This window comes from Mustelus asterias, chromosome 2 (genome assembly GCF_964213995.1).
Source record: "Mustelus asterias chromosome 2, sMusAst1.hap1.1, whole genome shotgun sequence".
In the NCBI taxonomy this organism is placed as follows: Eukaryota; Metazoa; Chordata; class Chondrichthyes; order Carcharhiniformes; family Triakidae; genus Mustelus; species Mustelus asterias.
The window spans coordinates 133,412,248-133,431,078 of NC_135802.1; the positions used below are offsets into that span (position 1 = coordinate 133,412,248).

Here is an 18,831-nt window from a genome sequence, read left to right on the forward strand (position 1 = left end):
CATCATAAAAAAAATAAACAAAAAAGTTTCAAAAATATTAAAAATACTTTTTTAGATTAGTAGTCACAGGTAGGATGTGATATCATGGACAAAATCAACAGTATGCATATAAACTGAAAAAAATACTTCAGGTGCTGGAAATTTGTAACATAATATGTTGGAAATAGCCACTATCTGGGAGAAGAACAAATCAGTTTGTATTTTAAGTGTACTGAGGAGCTATCAAAATGGAGATACTATTATTAGATAAAACAGCTTTTTAAATGCTGTTCATCTATAATAACTTCAGTTCTAACAAAGACACATTCAAAACTTGTTTTCTCCACAGATGCTACCTGCTAATTGGTTCAAACTTTCAGCATCTGCTACATTTTGCTTTACATTCAATAGGAAGCACGATGGTATGAGAATCCTGAACTAAAAAGGTAATAGGTGAAATCTGCGTAAATTCAGTCCCTAGCTTTACAGATTCTGGATAAAAATCTCCTTCAAATGGCAATTTTAGAGATGCCACCAGATTCCAACAAGGGAACAGGGAAAATATACACTAGTACAGTACATGGTGTTGAGGCTGAGGGGAAGGTACCGAACTTAGAAGTGCTGGATCCATTTGAAATGCAAAGTATACTGTTCCCCCACAATGACATTGTTCATCTCAATGACCTCGAGTTAACATTAAATACATGAACTGCGCATTTCGAAGAAGAAAGAATTGGAGGTACTGTATTTGCTGAAAATCTCTTCGTTCGTAGCTGGGATTCTCTGGTGCCACTGAAAGTGAATGGAATATTGGCTGGAACACCAAATTTTCTGTTCTCACTTGCAGTGGGACGGCTACAAACAAGATTGGAGTATCCTACCAATTCTTTAAGGATTGGTACTGAGGTACAACATTGGGATTGAATACAAAACACCTAACCCATGTATCTGATCTAGGTATGTTTGATACCGATGCAGCTTGCCTAATATTAGTATCATTGCAAGTTTAAACACTAATTTTAGAATGTATAGAATATTTAGTCTGTAAGATGTAGGAGCAGAAGTAGGTCATTTAGCCCATCGAGTCTGCTCCGATATTCAATGAGATCATGGCTGATCTGATATAATCCTCAACTTTACTTCTCCACTTTGTCCCCATAACCCTTGATTCCCTTAATGATTAAAAATCTGTCCATCCCAGCCTTGAACATACTTAACAACCCTGTCTCCACAGTTTTCTGTAGTAAAATGTTCCACAGATTCACCACCCTCAAAGAAGAAATTCCTTTTCATCTCAGTTTTAAATGGGTGACCCATTATTTTGAGATTATGTCCCCTGGTCCTAGATTCTACCACAAGAGGAAACATCCTCTCAACATCTACTCTGTTAAGCCCCTGAGATTCCTGTATGTCTCAATAAGGTCGCCTCTCATCCTTCTAAACACTAATGAGTACAGGCCCAATCTATATAACCTCTCCCCATAAGACAATCCTTCCATACCCAGGATCAACGTAGTGAACCTTCTCAGGTCTGCCTCCAATGCCAGTACATCTTTCCTTATATAAGGGGACTAAAACAGTTCACAGTATTCCAGGTGTTGTCAAACTAGTGCCTTATATAGTTTTAGTAAGACTTTCCTATTTTTATATTCCATTCCCTTTGAAATATCGGCCAACATTGCATTTGCCTTCCCAATTACCTGCTGAAACTGCATTCTTGCTTTTTGTGATTTGTGATTTAAGTCCCTCTGCACTGCAGTTTTCTGCGGTCTTTCTCCATTTAAATAATACTCAGCTCATTTTCTTCCTACTAAAGTGGATAACTTCACATTTCCTACATTATATTCCATCTGCCAAGTTTTTGCCCACTCAGCTAACTATCTATAATCCTCTGTGGACTCTTTATGTCATTCTCATCATTTGCCTTCCCACCTATTTTGGCAATGGTAAACTTGGCAATGGTACATACACTTCCCCCATCCAAGTCGTTAGTATATATTGTAAATAATTGTGGTCCGAGCACGGATCCCTGTAGTGCCCCACTACTTGTAGATTGCTACCCTGAAAATGCGCCTCTTCTTCCAACCCTGTCTTCTATCAGTTAGCCAATCCTCTATCCATACTAATATACTACCCCAACACCATAGTCTCTTTACCTTATTAAGTAGCCTTTTATATGGTACCTTATTGATTGCTATTTGGAAATCCAAGTATATGACTGGTTCTCCTTTATCTATCCTGCTCATTACCACCTTAAAAAACCCTAATAAATTTGTCAGGCATGATTTCCCCTTCATGAGGCCATACTGACTCTGCTTGATTATATTATGCATTTCTAATTGCTCTGCTATTTGCAATGGACTCTTAACATTTTCCCAAAGACAGAAGTTAAGCTAATTGGCCTATAGTTGCTTGTTTTTTGTCCCCCTCCTTTTTTGAATAAAGGTGTTACATTGGTAGTTTTGCAATCCTCTGGGACCTTTCCAGAATTTAAGGATTTTTGAAGATTACTACCAGTGCATTCACTATCACTGTACTTACTTCGTTAATATACTGAGAAGCAACACATCACCTCCTGGGAATTTATCGGCCTTTAGCACCATTATTTTCCCCAGTACTTTTTCTCTAATGATAGTTATTGTATGTGTTCTCTCCCCACCCCCCAAAACCCCTCCTCCTCTGCCCCATGATTTTCTATTTTTGGAACGTTATTAGTATCTTCCGCTGTGAAGACTGAAGCAAAGTACCTGTTTAACTCCTCTGCCATTTCCTGATTCCCTATTATTATTTCTCTAGTCTCATCCCTTAAGAGGCTGATGTGAACTTTAGCCTTTTCAAAAAATATATTTAAAGAAGCTCTTGCTGTCCATTTTTCTATTACTTGCTAGTTTAGCCTCATCGTGTATCTTCTCCACCTTTATTTTTTTGTTATCTTTTGTTGGTTTTTAAAACTTTCGCAATCCTCTGGCTTATCACTAACCTTTGCCACATTATATGTTTTTCTTTCAGTTTAATACCATCCTTAGCTTTCGAGGTTAACCATGGTTGATTTATCCCCTTCCTAGGATACTTCTTCCTCACTGAAATGCATCTTTGTTGTGAGTCAAGTACTATTTTCATAAAATATCTGACATTGCTGACCAACCATCTTTCCTGCTAACGCCTTTCCTAGTCCATCCCAGACAACTCTGCCCTCATTTCTCTATAATTACCCTTATTTCAGTGTAGCACGGTTGTTTCTCACTCTTAAACTGAATGCTAAATTCTACCATGATTTGATCACTGCTTCCTAGGGGATCTTTTCCTCAGATTGTTTATTAAACCTGCCTCATTACACATTTCCAAATCTAAAGTGGCCTGATCCCTGGTTGGATCCACAATATCTTGTTCTCAAAAACTGTCCTGAATACACTCTATGAGTTCTTCCTCATGGCTACCTCTGCCAATTTGCTTTTTCCAATCTACATGAAGATTAAAGTCACCCATGAATAAAGAGTATCACCTTTTTTACATGCCCTTATTATCAGCTGATTTATTCTCCGACCCATGATATAGTTACTGCTACTCCCATCAGTGTCTTCTTCCTCTTGTTAATTCTTACCTCCACCCATATGAATTCTACATCTTTTGATCCAAGATAATGTTTTGCTACCATAATTATTCCATCTCATACGAGCAAAGCTACCCCACTACCGTTTCCTTCCTGCCTGCCCGCCCTTACGAAAAGTCACATACCCTTGAATATTTAGTTCCCAGTTTTGATCTCCTTGTAACCACATCTCTGTAATGGCTGTAAGATCATACTTCATTTGGTATTGTTAGAATTTTTTTCCTTCAGGAAAATAATACACTTGGAAAGCCCTTAATTATTATTTTGTAATCAGTGGACTGCTCATAGCTAGTTTGTTCTGGTTATGCATTCCAGCTCAGATAAATTCTGTGAACTTCTGACTTTCAGCCCTTGGATGTCTAAGCATGGCTTAGCACTAGGCAAATAACTTTGTTGGAAAAACAAGCTACTTTAGTTGTCCTTAATTCATTGACTCCTGCAAAATGTTATATCCCACATTTTATACCCCAGTTATATTGTAGGAAACTGGGATTATGCTCATCTGCTACTATAAAATAAACCTGAATGAACAACTTTTGAAATGCTTCATATATAATGAAGTCCACTGGAAGACATTGGATCATCTGTAGACTCAAAAATATGTAGATTGGTCAGAAACAGGAAGCGGTGCATTTGCTATCTACTTTTCACCTTGCCTGATTTTTGTTTCCATTGTTGAAAATGTGTAAAATGGGAGTGCGAAAACGCATGAGTGGAGAGGCAGTCAGGAGTGTGAAAACAACGCAGTGGAGAGGCAGTCAAGAGACTGAATATATTGCCAGTGGAGAGACAGTTGGGAGATTGAATACAGTGAGAGAACAAGAACAAAGAACAATACAGCACAGGAACAGGCCCTTCGGCCCTCCAAGCCCGCGCCGCTCCCCGGTCCAGGATTGAATCCTGAATCCAGGATCCCCGCCCAATTTTCCAGCCTATCTACATACCAATATCCTATCCACCGAGCTGTCCCTCACAGCTACGATGCTTTGTTCATCACAACCTATTAACTCACCCCCACCCCCCCCATTCCAGACCATGTGATCTCCAGGGAGAGGCGAAAACCCAGAGTGAAAACCCCAGGGCCAATATGGGGGAAAAAAATATCTGGGAAATTTCTCTCCGACCCCCTGAGGCGATCGAAACGAGTCCAGGAGATCACCCTGGCCCTGATCGGAAAATGCTTCCCAACCCTAGTCATTTCCACTTCCACGAACACCATATGAATTCCCTGCCCCCGAGACAGGTTCCCAACTATCCGCAGTCTCGCTCTGTACTGGCACCAGCAAGGTGATCATAGAATGAAGCCTTGAAACGAGAAACAAGGAACAATTAGCCCGCGCCGCTCCCTGGTCCAAACTAGACCACTCTTTTGTATCCCTCCATTCCCACTCCATTCATATAGCTGTCTAGATAAGTCTTAAACGTTCCCAGTGTGTCCGCCTCCACCACCTTGCCCGGCAACACATTCCAGGCCCCCACGACCCTCTGTGTAAAATATGTCCTTCTGATATCTGTGTTAAACCTCCCCCCCTTCACCTTGAACCTATGACCCCTCGTGAACGTCACCACCGACCCGGGGAAAAGCTTCCCACCGTTCACCCTATCTATGCCTTTCATAATTTTATACACCTCTATTAAGTCTCCCCTCATCCTCCATCTTTCCAAGGAGAACAACCCCAGTTTCCCCAATCTCTCCTCATAACCAAGCCCCTCCATACCAGGCAACATCCCGGTAAACCTCCTCTGTACTCTCTCCAAAGCCTCCACGTCCTTCTGGTAGTGTGGCGACCAGAACTGGACGCAGTATTCCAAATGCGGCCGAACCAACGTTCTATACATCTGCAACATCAGACCCCAACTCTTATACTCTATGCCCCGTCCTATAAAGGCAAGCATGCCATATGCCTTCTTCACCACCTTCTCCACCTGTGACGTCACCTTCAAAGATCTGTGGACTTGCACACCCAGGTCCCTCTGCGTCTCTACACCCTTTATGGTTCTTCCATTTATCGTGTAGCTCCTCCCTACATTATTCCCACCAAAATGCATCACTTCGCATTTATCAGGATTGAACCCCATCTGCCATTTCCTTGCCCAAATTTCCAGCCTATCTATATCCTTCTGTAGCCTCTGACAATGTTCCTCACTATCTGCAAGTCCTGCCAGTTTTGTGTCGTCCGCAAACTTACTGATCACCCCAGTTACTCCTTCTTCCAGATCATTTATATAAATCACAAACAGCAGAGGTCCCAATACAGAGCCCTGCGGTACACCACTAGTCACAGGCCTCCAGCCGGAAAAAGACCCTTCCACTACCACCCTCTGTCTTCTATGACCAAGCCAGTTCTCCACCCATCTAGCCACCTCCCCCTTTATCCCATGGGATCCAACCTTTTTCACTAGCCTACCATGAGGGACTTTGTCAAATGCTTTACTAAAGTCCATATAGACAACATCCACGGCCCTTCCTTCGTCAACCATTTTGGTCACTTCTTCAAAAAACACCACCAGGTTAGTGAGGCATGACCTCCCTCTCACAAAACCATGCTGACTATCGTTAATGAGTTTATTCCTTTCTAAATGCGCATACATCCTATCTCTAAGAATCTTCTCCAACAACTTCCCCACCACGGACGTCAAGCTCACCGGCCTATAATTACCTGGGTTATCCTTCCTATCCTTCTTAAATAACGGGACCACATTGGCTATCCTCCAATCCTCTGGGACCTCACCTGTGTCCAGTGACGAGACAAAGATTTGCGTCAGAGGCCCAACGATTTCACCTCTCGTCTCCCTGAGCAGCCTTGGATAGATTCCATCAGGCCCTGGGGATTTGTCAGTCTTTATATTCTCTAACAAACCTAACACTTCCTCCTTTGTAATGGATTAGAGGAGGCAGTCAAGAGATTGAAAACAGTGCAGATGGAGCTGCAGTCAGGAGATTGAAAAAGCACGATTGGAGAGGCAATCAGAAGACTGAAAACAGCGCAAATAGAGAGGCAGTCGGGATATTGAAAAAGTACTAGTGGTGAGGCAGTCAGGAGATTGAATATAAGGAGAGGAAAGGCAGTCGGGAGTTTGAAAATAGCGTGAGCAGAGAGACAGTTGGGAGTGTGAAAACAGTACAAATGGAGAGGCAGTCAGAGATTGAAAACAGTGCGAGAAAACAAAGAGACATCACAGTGAAGACACAATTTGATTGGTTGGAGAAGCTAGTCGTTTTGTGAATATCTGGTATCTAGTAAGTATTTAAGATTTATTCTATTCCTAAGATTTAAAATCATATTTAATAAAATATATAAAAGCACCATAAATAGATAAATCATTTAATTAAGTAATTATTTAAAACACATTGAGGATGGCAGGATGTGTCAAGGCATGTGGGGGCTTCTGGATAACATTGTGATTCAGGGCAAACATGCCCACAGTAAGTGTTTGCGGCTTGAGGAACTTTGGTTCAGAGTCACTGAGGTGGAGGTTGAGCTGCAGACACTGCACCAAATCATGGTGGGAGAGAGTTACCTGGACACTTTGTTTCAGGAGACAGTCACACCCCTTAGGATAGGACCTCCTGGTTTGGAAAGTGGTCAGGGACTGGGGGTTTTGACTGTAGCTGAGACAGGGAAAGGGATCCAAAGGGCAGCAGAGTCAGCCTCTGCAATGGGCCAACAGGTTTGGGGTTCTCGCAACTTGTTTGGATGAGAGTGGGGGCTGCAGGGTGGATAAGCTGACTGGCCATGGCACCATGGTACAGAAAAACATTCAAGTAGGAGGGGCACATAAGGATGTAGTGGTGGTAGGAGACAGTATAGTAAGGGGGATTGACACTTTCTCTGCAGCAAAGAGTCAGAGTCCAGAAGATTGTGTTCCTTGCCCCTTGTCAGGGTTCAGGACATCTGCTCCAGGTTGGAGAGGGACTTGCAATGGGAGAGGGAGAATCCTGTTGTCATGGTCCACGTGAGTACCAATGACATAGGAGAATAAGGAAAGAGATTCTGCATAGAAAGTTTGAGGAACTAGGCACTAAATTAAACAGCAGAACTCCAAGGTTATAATCTCTGTTTTATTACCAGAGCGGTTGCAAATTGGCATAGGGTATATATGAACATGTGGTTCAAAGACTGGTGTGGGAGAAGTGGGTTTCATTTTGTGGCACTGGCACCAGTACTGGGGAAAGAAGGGGCTGTATTGTTGGGGACAGCCAACATCTGAACCATGCTGGGACCAGTGTTCTTGCAAGAGGTAAAGAGGTCGTTAGAGGGAGAGAGGATACGTAGACTTACAAAGCAAAAGGATATGGCAGCATTGCAAGGCAGCTGTTTAGGTTGTGATACCCAGAATGTGGTAGTAAATGAAAGGGTGTATAAATATATTTTAAAAAGCAGCAAATAAGGTCAAAGAGGGAAATAATGCTAAAAGGGCAAAATTAATAGTTGTTTACTTAAGTGCACGTAGTTTTTTGGCTACAAAATAAATGAATTAATAGAAACATAGCAATTAGGAGCAGTAGACGACAAATTCAGCCCTTCGAGCTTGCTCCACCACTCAATCAGATCATGGCTGATCTCTCCCTCATCTCAAATCCACCTCCCCACTGTTCCCCATAATCCCTTTGTCCTATATTTTATTAGAAATATTTCTATCTCCTTCTTGAAACCATTTAACGATTCAGACTCTATGCGCGATGGGGCAGCGAGTTCCACAAATTCACCACCCTCTGCGGGAAGTAGTTCCTCCTCATCTTAGTTTTAAATCTACTGCCTCTCAACCCATACCTGTGAGCTCTTGTTCTAGATTGCCCCATAAGAGGAAGCATTTGGTCTACATTATTCTATCAATCCCTTTTAAAATTTTATATGCCCTGATCAGATTCTCTACACCCTTGCCATGACTGTAACACTACATTCTGCACTCTCTCATTTCCTTCTCTATGAACGTTATTGTCTGTATAGCACGCAAAAAACAATACTTCTCACTGTATATATACACATGTGACAATAATAAATCAAATCAAATCAAATCTCATCCTTCTAAACTTCAGCAAGTATAAGGCCAAACTGTTTAATCTCTCCTCATACGTTAACCATCTGCACAACTGAGGTTAATGGGTATGACCATAAGATGTAGGAGCATTCTGCCTATTGAGTCTGCTCTGCCATTTAATAAGGTCATGACTGATCTGATATAATCTTCAATTTCACTTTTCAACCGTATCCCCATACTGATTAAAATCTGTATCATAGCCTTGAACATACTTAATGACCCAGCCTTCACAGTTCTTTGCAGTAAAGAATTCCACAGATTGACTACGCCCTGAGAAAAGTAATTCCCCCTCATCTCTGTCTTAAGTGGGCAAGCCCTTACTCTGCATCATGCCCTCTAATCTGAGGTTCTCCCAAATGTGGAAACAACTTCTCAGCACCTACCCTGTCAAGCCCCCCCGAGAACTCTATACATCTCAATAAGGTCACCTCTCATTCTTCAAAATTCCAAAGAGTACAGGCCAAACCTAGTTAACTTCTCCTCATAAGAAAATCCCTCTATACCCAGGATTAACCTATTGAACCTTCTGTGGACTGCCTCCAATGTCAGTATATCTTTCCTTGGGACTGTTCACAGTATGATCTTATTGCCATTACACAGACATGGTTACAAGGAGACCAAAGCTGGGAACTAAATATTCAGGGGTATGTGACTTTTCGTAAAGACAGACAGAAGGAAAAGCTGGTGGAATAGCTTTGTTAGCATGGGTTGGACGAAGTATGATAGCAAGGAATTACCTTGGATACCTCATAAGGGTGGAGAAAAGAAATAACAAAGGAAAAGGGCATGGGTGGGAGTAATCTATAACCACCCCCCTACCTCCAACAGTAGCGATAACTGTAGGTTAGAGAATAAATCATGAGATAATGACGGCACGTAAAAAAGGTAGTAAATTAATCATGGGTGGATCAGGAAAATCAATTTGGCAGAGATATCCGCGGCACGGTAGCACAGTGGTTAGCACTGCTGCTTCACAGCTCCAGGGACCTGGGTTCGATTCCCAGCTTGGGTCACTGTCTGTGTGGAGTTTGCACATTCTCCTCGTGTCTGCGTGGGTTTCCTCCGGGGGCTCCGGTTTCCTCCCACAGTCCAAAGATGTGCGGGTTAGGTTGATTGGCTATGCTAAAATTGCCCTTAGTGTCCTGGGATGCGTAGGTAAGAGGGATTAGTGGGTAAAATATGTAGGGATATGGGGATAGGGTCTGGGTGGGATTGTGGTCAGTGCAGACTCGATGGGCCGAATGGCCTCTTTCTGTGCTGTAGGGTTTCTATGATTCTATGATATCCATGAGGAAGAATTAATAGCGTGCATTAAGGTTAGTTTCCTAGAACAATATGTTGTGAATTCAATCCGGAATCAGGCTTTTTTGGATCTGGTAATGTTTAATGAGGCCGTTTTAGTAAACAATCTAAAAGTAAAAGATCCCCTAGAAAATGGTGACCTGGTAGAAATTAGCATTCAGTTTGAGAAATAATAATAAATAATTAATATTGGCAGTTTTCCATTCCTCTGGGAATTTTCCAGAATATAAAGATTCTGAAATAAATGGGTCTAAAACAAATATGCCAAATAAGGGTAGTTACAAAGGAATGTAAAAGGAATTAGCTGAAGTGGACTGTGAAAGGAGTTTAGTAGAAAAGACAGTTGATCAGCAATGGCAGACATTTATGAAAATAGTTCATGATTCACAACAAAATATATCCCAATGAGGAAGAAGAACTCCAGGAAGGCGATTAATCAACCATGGTTAACCACGGAAGTTAGGGCTAGTATTAAACTGAAGGAAAAGACACATAATATGGCAAAGATTACTGACAAGCCAGAGGTTTGGAAAAGTTTAAAAAAACCAACAAAAGATAACAAAAAAAGGGAAAGATAAATGAGGATAACTAGCAAGTAATATAAAAATGGACAATAAGAAATATAAATATATAAAAAGGAACAGATAGGCCATAGTGAGCACAGTCCCCTTAGAGAACGAAACTGGGGAATAATAATGGGGAACCAGGAAATGACAGAAGAGTGAAATAAATACTTTGCGTCAGTCTTTGCAATGGAAAAATACTAAATAATCAAAGGGCAAGTCGGGGGGGGGGGGGAAATACATACAATAACTATCACTAGAGAAAAGTAAAAGAGAAACAAATGAGGCTAAATACTGATAAATCCCCTAGACCTTTTGTGTTGCATCCTAGATATTGAAGGAAGTATCTACACAGATAGTGAATGCACTGGTAGTAATCTTCCATGAATCTTTATATTCTGGAAAAATCCCAGAGAAGTGGAAAACAGCCAATATTATTTATTTATAATTATTTATTCAAAAAGGTAGGGAGACAAAGAACAAATAATTATAGGCCAGTTAGCTTAACATCTGTCATTGGGAAAATGTTAAAGAGTATATTATAAAGGATGTAATAGTGGACCATTTAAGAAATACATAATATAATCAAGCAGTGTCAACATGGCTGCATGATTATTAGAATTCTTGAGGTGGTAATGGGTTGAAGGGATTTTCTTATGAGGAGTGGTTGAGTGAGTTTGACTTGTACTCACTGGATTTAGAAGAATGAGAGGCGATCTTATTGAGATATACAGGATTCTCAGGAGGCTTGACAGGGTAGATCCTGGGAGATTGTTTCCCCTTTAGGAGGGTCTTGGATCGAAGGGCATACTCTCAGAGTAAGGGGTTGCCCATTTAAGATAGAGATGAGGAGGAATTTCTTCTCTCAGAGTACTGAATCTCTGGGCTGTGTCATTCAGTATGTTCAAGCTGAGTTCGATTTTTATTCAATAAGGGAATCAATGGTAATGGCGATTAAGGGGGTAAAGTGGAGTTGAGGATTATCATATCAGATCACTCATGATCTCATTGAATGGCGAGCAGACTCAATTGGCCAAATGGCCTAATTCAGCCCCTATGTCTTATGGTCTGAAATGGCTAGTGGATCTGTTATCATCTGGTTTCCACTTGATAAATGTGAGTATCTCCCCCAAACTTCAGCCTGTATAAATTAGAAATGGACTTCATTATTACATTTTGAGCTGCGACAATTATTTCCCTAATTTCCCATGTGAATGTTCTCCTGCTGCTTCTTTCCACAAAGAAACCACTTCCTGAAGGAAATGTTGTAGTACTCTAAATTATTTTTTAAAATCAATTCAGAAGTCCTCACCTTGAGAAATCAAACATATTACAGTTAAATAAAGAAATCCATCCATCAGAACTCTGGAATAGAAATAGAGAATAAGAAGTTAGTTTGTTTCCGAAGCTGATTAATTTTTCTAATTATTCTCTCCTTCTCATGTCCATCACAGTTCCAACAGAATAGTGCTTCTCTTTTTGCCAATAGAGGAACCTATTTTGCGTCCAATTCTCTATACACAAATGCAAAACTTCAACTGTTTAAAAGAACAAATGAGATATAGATCTGAACTGTCAGTTGTTCATTTCTTTTCACATTCCTCTTCTTTCCCCTATCAAAACAACATTTTTTTTTTACAATTTTCAATTGTTTAAAATTGACCTATTTGAAAATTGGAAAACATGTCTACAAGCAGCATGTTTCACCATACAGTAACAGATTATGCGGTTCCCATTTTCTGTTTTTAGTTTATCATCTTATTGATTTGGTTTCTGTGGTTCTATACAGAAAGTAGTTGAGGCCAAAACGTTGTCTGATTTCAAGAAGAAATTAGATACAAGCCCTGATTTTACCGGCACTCAAGGTTCGCAGAACAGCATTCTCCGTTGGCCTCGGGAGCGATCTTACGAGCCTCGGACGGGCGTGCCTGTAAAATTCTGGATCTAGTTAGTGGAGCTAAAGGGATCAAGGGATATGTGGAGGGTGGGAGGGGAGGGGGAAATCAGGATATTGAATTCGGCGATCAGCCATGATCAAAATGAATGGCAGAGCAGGGTCGAAAGGCCGAATGGCCTACTCCTGCTTCTAGTTTATATCATGCATTTTGTCAAAAATCTCAGTTAACTCACCCTTTTGTATCAGTCATACACAGACGCGTGGGGAAAATCATGCCATAGAATCATGCTTTGTTGGGGAATTAAACCACATATTTAAATTCTGACGGTCTAACACATATCTGTATAACTTCAAGTACCATAGCTTAGACTTTTGAGTGAACCTTTGTAACCTTAGCTCACAACCACACGAATTAGTGAAAATCAGGACATAATTGATGCGGTGTCGAGATGTGAGAATTTTCTTTCTTAGGACCATTAGGAGTGAACACCATATTGTTATTGGATTCATATTTTACCATTTGCAGTGGTGGGAGTCAAACCCATATCCCCAGAGCATCACTTAGGGTCTCTGGATTACAAGTGCAGTGACAATACGACTTCGATGGGAGGAGTGATGATGACCATTTGCCCACAATTCATTTAAAACTAAGAGCACTGAATTCTCATTTCAGATAGGCGTGCACACACTTGCGTGCTCCCCCCCTCGCACCCGCACACACCTCCCTCGCACGCGTGCACCCCTCCCTCGCACGCGCGCACCCGCACATCTCCCTCGCACCCGCACACCTCCCTCACACGTGCGCACCCGCACACCTCCCTCGCACGCGCGCACCCCCGCACACCACCCTCGCACGCGCGCACCCGCACACACTACTCGCATGCGCGCACACACCTCCCTCGCACATGCGCACCCGCACACACGCACCCGCACACACCTCCCTCGCACATGCGCACCCGCACACACCTCCCTCGCACATGCGCACCCGCACACACCTCCCTCGCACATGCGCACCCGCACACACCTCCCTCGCACATGCGCACCCGCACACACCTCCCTCGCACATGCGCACCCGCACACACCTCCCTCGCACATGCGCACCCGCACACACCTCCCTCGCACATGCGCACCCGCACACACCTCCCTCGCACCCGCGCACCCGCACACACCTCCCTCGCACCCGCGCACGCCTCCCTCGCACACGCGCGCACACGTCCCTCGCATGCGCGCACCCGCACACACCTCCCTCGCACGCACACACCCCCTCGCAGCTCCCTGGCGCGCACGCACCCGCGCGCACCTTCCTGGCGCGCGCGCCACCGCGCGCACCTCCCTGGCACGCGGGCACCCGCGCGCACCTCCCTGGCGCGTGGGCACCCGCGCGCACACCTCCCTCGCACCCGCGCGCACACCTCCCTCGCACCCGCGCGCACAACTCCCTCGCACACACCTCCCTCGCACCCGCGCGCACACCTCCCTCGCACCCGCGCACACCTCCCTCGCACCCACCTCCCTCGCACCCGCGCACACACCTCCCTCGCACCCGCGCACACACCTCCCTCGCACCCGCGCACCCACACCTCCCTCTCACGGACAGGCACCTCGTTTGCTCACGCGCACAGGCATCTCGTTCGCTAACACGCACACACACACCCGCGCCACGTTCGCCCTCATGCCGCGCCCGCGCCGCATTCGCCCTCGCGCACACGCCAGTACACACGCCACGTTGGCGCACACGCCGCGTTCACCCTCACGCCGCGCACACGCTGCATTGGCGCACACGCTGCGCCCGCGCCTCGTTCTCTCACGCGCACGCACTGAACTCTCACATACAGATACTCACCTCGTTCTCTCACACGTCTGTGTACACGGTGCACAGGGAAATCTGTCACCACTGCCGCCCCGGCCGATCACAACTCCCTCAATTGCTGCCGTGGCAGATTGCCCCCTGGTGGCAGTGCTATGGTGCCAAGCTGGTACTGCCTGGTCCCCGACCCCATGGGGCTTCAATGGCTCCACCAGTGCGGCCAGCACGTCAGGACCCTGTTGGTGGGGACCATATGTGATCTGCGCCAGTGAGGACCTCCTTCAATGAACAGGTAAGGACAAGTGAACCCAGGCGATTGCATCTGGGATTCACTAATTACCTGCTAAATATTGAAATCAGATGCCAATTTTGCCATTAGAACAGGGCCGGTAATCATCACGAGAAGCGAAAAACCGGGTGCAAACCTGATTTGTTTTGCCTCTAGCCTGATCGTACCAGCTCGTCTTGCCAATTGCCCCCCATAGGAACTAAAATGCTAGTTTTTATACCTTGATGGAAAAGAGGGGCAGCTGGTCTTGTTGAATACAGGCTCAGTTTTAGTGAGTCAGATAGACCTGGAGGAGAAGACCAAAAACAGTGAGCTGAAGAAGAGACTGTTTTTGTGTTAACTATCAAGTAAAATGGTGGTGAGAACAGATTCTCTGTTTGAAGAGATGGGAGCTGTAAAGACTTAAAGATTCATGAGTCACCGGAAGGTGCCTTGCTGCTGGAAGTCAATTTGATTGTACTCAGAAAGATTGAGTGAAGGGACTTTTAAAAGGAGTTTGAAGGATCCACCTTGGTGTAGAGCAGGGAGAAGAGAGTGTGTTGAATCACTGGGAAGAATTTGAGATTTTATCAGAAGATTATGTATGTGGTGAGACTATCGTGTGACGTTTAATCATGTGCTGGGTTTTTGTTGTGTTGATTGATTAATAGGCGGTACATTCTCAATAGTTAACTACCTACGAAGTCATATTTAATTACTGTTGCTTTTAATTTGTTTGTTACAGGAAAAGTCTTAAACATGAAATCATGTATGACCGTTTGCATAAGTCCCTGGGAAATTCGTATCGGTTTTTAAAAGTTATTGGTCTGTACAAGAATCATAACACACATCTGCAAAAGATAGTCAATTATAATAAGCATTCCTTTGTAGAATCCCAAATGCAATAAGTTTCTAATTTATAGAAGTAAGTGTTGAAAGTAAAGGCTGATCTCAGGAGATTAAGCTCTCAAATATTTCACAGAACATCTTGAACTAAAATAGAAATAAATGTAAAGGCTAACATTCTACGTCAGAAAGCTTACCAAGGGCAAGTTTAGATAAAAGATAAAATGTAGAAAATTTAGTACTGCTCTGGGGTAAATATGTGGCTTAGTTAAATGAAATCTTCATCCTGACTGTTATTTTATTGCCTTATAGTCAAGGTACAACTTAATAAAGCAGAATTTAAACCTAAGTACCACACTCATTAGTTGTCACAGGTGGCATGGTGACACAATGGTTAGCACTGCTGCCTCACAGCATCAGGTTTGATTCCCAGCTTGGGTCACTGTCTGCGTGGAGTTTGCATGTTCTCCTTGTGTCTGCGTGGGTTTCCTCCAGGTGCTCAGGTTTCCTTCCACAGTCCAAAGATGTGCAGGTTATGTGGATTGGCCATGCTAAATTGACCCTAGTGTCAGTGGGACTAGCTGGGGAAAATGTATGGGGTTATGGGGATAGGGCCTGGGTGTGATTGTGGTCGGTGCATACTTGATGGGCTGAATGCCTCCTTCTGCACTGTAGGATTCCATGATCACTGGTGATAATCACAAACTTAGTAATCTTACTCCTTTCTAAATATCAGCTTTTTACCCTTACTCTAGTTTATGACATGGACGATATGGTGGCACACTGGTTAGCACTGCTGCCCCACAGCGCCAGGGACCCAGGTTTGATTCCCGGCTTGAGTCACTGTCTGTACGGAGTCTGCATGCTCTCTCCGTGTCTGCGTGGTTTTCCTCTGGGTGCTCCGGTTTCCTCCCACAGTCTGAAATACGCACTGGTTAGGTGCACTGACCATGCAAAATTCTCCATAATATACTTGCACAGGTGCTGGAGTGTGGCGACTAGGGGATTTTCACAGTAACTTCACTGCAGTGTTAATGTAAGTCTACTTGTGACACTAATAAATAAACTTTAAGGCATTAAATGAAATAGTCCAAAATTTATTCCCAAGTTCAGGTTTTGATTTTAACATTTAATTTGCACAATAAATGCATTTACTAAATGATTGCAACTTGTTTTCATACATATTTTTCAAACACAAGGCTGTTGCCTGTGGTCAGATTCATGTAGAGTTTTGAAAATTCAGAAGCATCATTGTAAATTCATATTAAAAAAAGGCTCAATACTTTATGAATAGAAATAAAACATTTGCCTTAAATCTTAACCTTGCTTGATCCTTATCTTACCTTAAATACTTCTGCACCTGGTATTCCTGGAACAGATTCCTGGGTGTAGGACAAATTCTGTTCTGCAAAGAATTCTTTTATTGCTGTCTTAGATACTTCCACACCAACAACAGTGTGTCCTTGTTCAGCAAGCCTATAGAAAATTAACAGAATAAAGAGGTCTGACCACTTATGGCAGAGAAAAACAAACAAACTTGCATCTATATATATTTAATGTTCCCAATTTTAAAACCAATTGAATACTTTTGGACATGCAGTCATGGTTATCATGTAGGGGAATACATCAGCCAATTGGCTCACAGCAAGGTCCCACAAACAGCAATGAAATAGTGATCAGTTCAATTATTTCAATGGTATAACTAAGGTCATGAACTCACCTGGTCAAATAATGCAATCTTGTAACTCAAGGAAAGAAAGAGACGCACCTCATTCTTAACCAGTGGTTCCAAAACTGTGAGTTGTGACCCCAATTGGGGTGGCAGAAACAGCAATTGACAGCAAGCTCCCCCCCTCTGAGACTGTGCCCCACATCAAGGCACTGTCCAGTTCATCTCTCAGTTGTAGGGTTTATTTTCATCTTCTCAGGACAATTTAAAAACATTGCCTCCAGGGTTTCTGCCACACACAGGCTCACACTGTCAAAATGCCACACCTTCCTGCTGGCTATCACTGGCTTATTGATCTTGTGTCTAGATTAGGAAAAACTGTTAATTAGTGTGTGTGGATGGGTGGGGCGGGGGACTGAGGCTGACTCTGGTGTGTTTTCTGTGGGGGTAAAGAGGGATTAATTACAGAACATGTATAGGGGAAGGGGGGCTACACTGGGGGTTCTGTCACCAGGGAACATGGAGAACTTGGCTGAAACCTCAGTGGCCTGTCGCATATTATATTCTATGCTTGTTCAGAACCACTTCATTTTCCATTTACCAGCTTCCCCAGGTTTTGTGCAGCATGGTTCCACATTCAAGTGAATTAAATTCATTTTTATTTAAATCTGCATTGTGTGTTTCAGAATTAGTAAGAAGTTCAACAACACCAGGTTAAAGTCCAACAGGTTTATTTGGTAGCTACCAAATAAACCTGTTGGACTTTAATCTGGTGTTGTTAAACTTCTTACTGTGTTTACCCCAGTCCAACGCCGGCATCTCCACATCATGTTTCAAAATTCACAGTGAAATGGAAGCTTATGGGTCTATAAATAGCATTTTGCATCATTTGGAATTCTCAGTGGACAATTCAAAGTTTATTTGACTCTCCTCACATTAAAATCAATGATGTCAAGATGGCCTTTATGGAATCTCAGTGTGATGTTGCTGGAGATCAGTAATACTGAACACAAATGTGAAATAATATCTGCTGCTCCCTGCTCAAGATCCATGAGCTGGAAGGATTAGTGAAGCAATGAACAGGAGAAGATCTAAAATAATAACAATTTTACAAAGTACTTGATATTGGTCTATAGTATACAAATTTTAATAATTACATATTGAATGTTGTTGTGCTGCTTTATTGCTATTTTGATTATGTTGCCATTTGAGGGCATGTTAATTTTCAAGTGTTAAAATGGGGTAACGTTGGAAAACAGTTTGGAAAGAACTGCCCTTAACTGTTCATAAACTCTTCCCTTTCCACCAGGCCTGCATAACTGTTTTCTGCTCTTCATTTGCACTTGTGTTTTGGCTACTGTGCTGATTTCAAACTGATCATTCCTATTATTTTCATGGGGCTTGGGATGTTTGAGAATGCTCCTATGAAGTACTTTAGGACATTTTATATGTCAAAGGTATTTGACGAACTGACCTGACTTTTACGCTGAGGTAACATGTGGTAAGTGTAATGTGAATGTGGTGCACATGGATTTCTGAAAGACATTTGATAAAATCTGCACAACAGACTTAAACAAAGTTAGGGCTCATGGGATAAAATGGACAGCAGTAACAGGGATACAAAATTAACTCAGGCGACAGGAAATAGAGGTCAGAGGCAAACAGTTTTTTTTGGACTGGAGGAAAGTTTATAGTGGAATTCCCCGGGGTCAGTGTTAGGATGTCCGCTCTTCCTGATGTTTATTAGTGACCTAGACACCTTTGTGTATTGGGTACAATTTCAAAATTTATGCATGATACAAAACTTGGAAGTATTGTGAACTGTGAGGAGAATGGTGTAAAACTTC

At 42.8% G+C, this 18,831-nt stretch overlaps 1 protein-coding gene across 1 annotated transcript in view; it reads right to left on the reverse strand.

The window, feature by feature from the left end:
* Nucleotides 1–18,831, reverse strand: part of LOC144511645 (putative thiopurine S-methyltransferase) — a 44,382-nt gene that overhangs the window by 15,577 nt on the left and 9,974 nt on the right. Inside the window, exons 4-5 of the mRNA XM_078241913.1 lie at nucleotides 16,659–16,791; nucleotides 11,810–11,862 (exon numbers count right to left, since the gene is read on the reverse strand). Coding sequence (XP_078098039.1) covers nucleotides 11,810–11,862; nucleotides 16,659–16,791 — 186 coding nt within the window. The remainder of the gene's footprint in view (nucleotides 1–11,809; nucleotides 11,863–16,658; nucleotides 16,792–18,831) is intronic.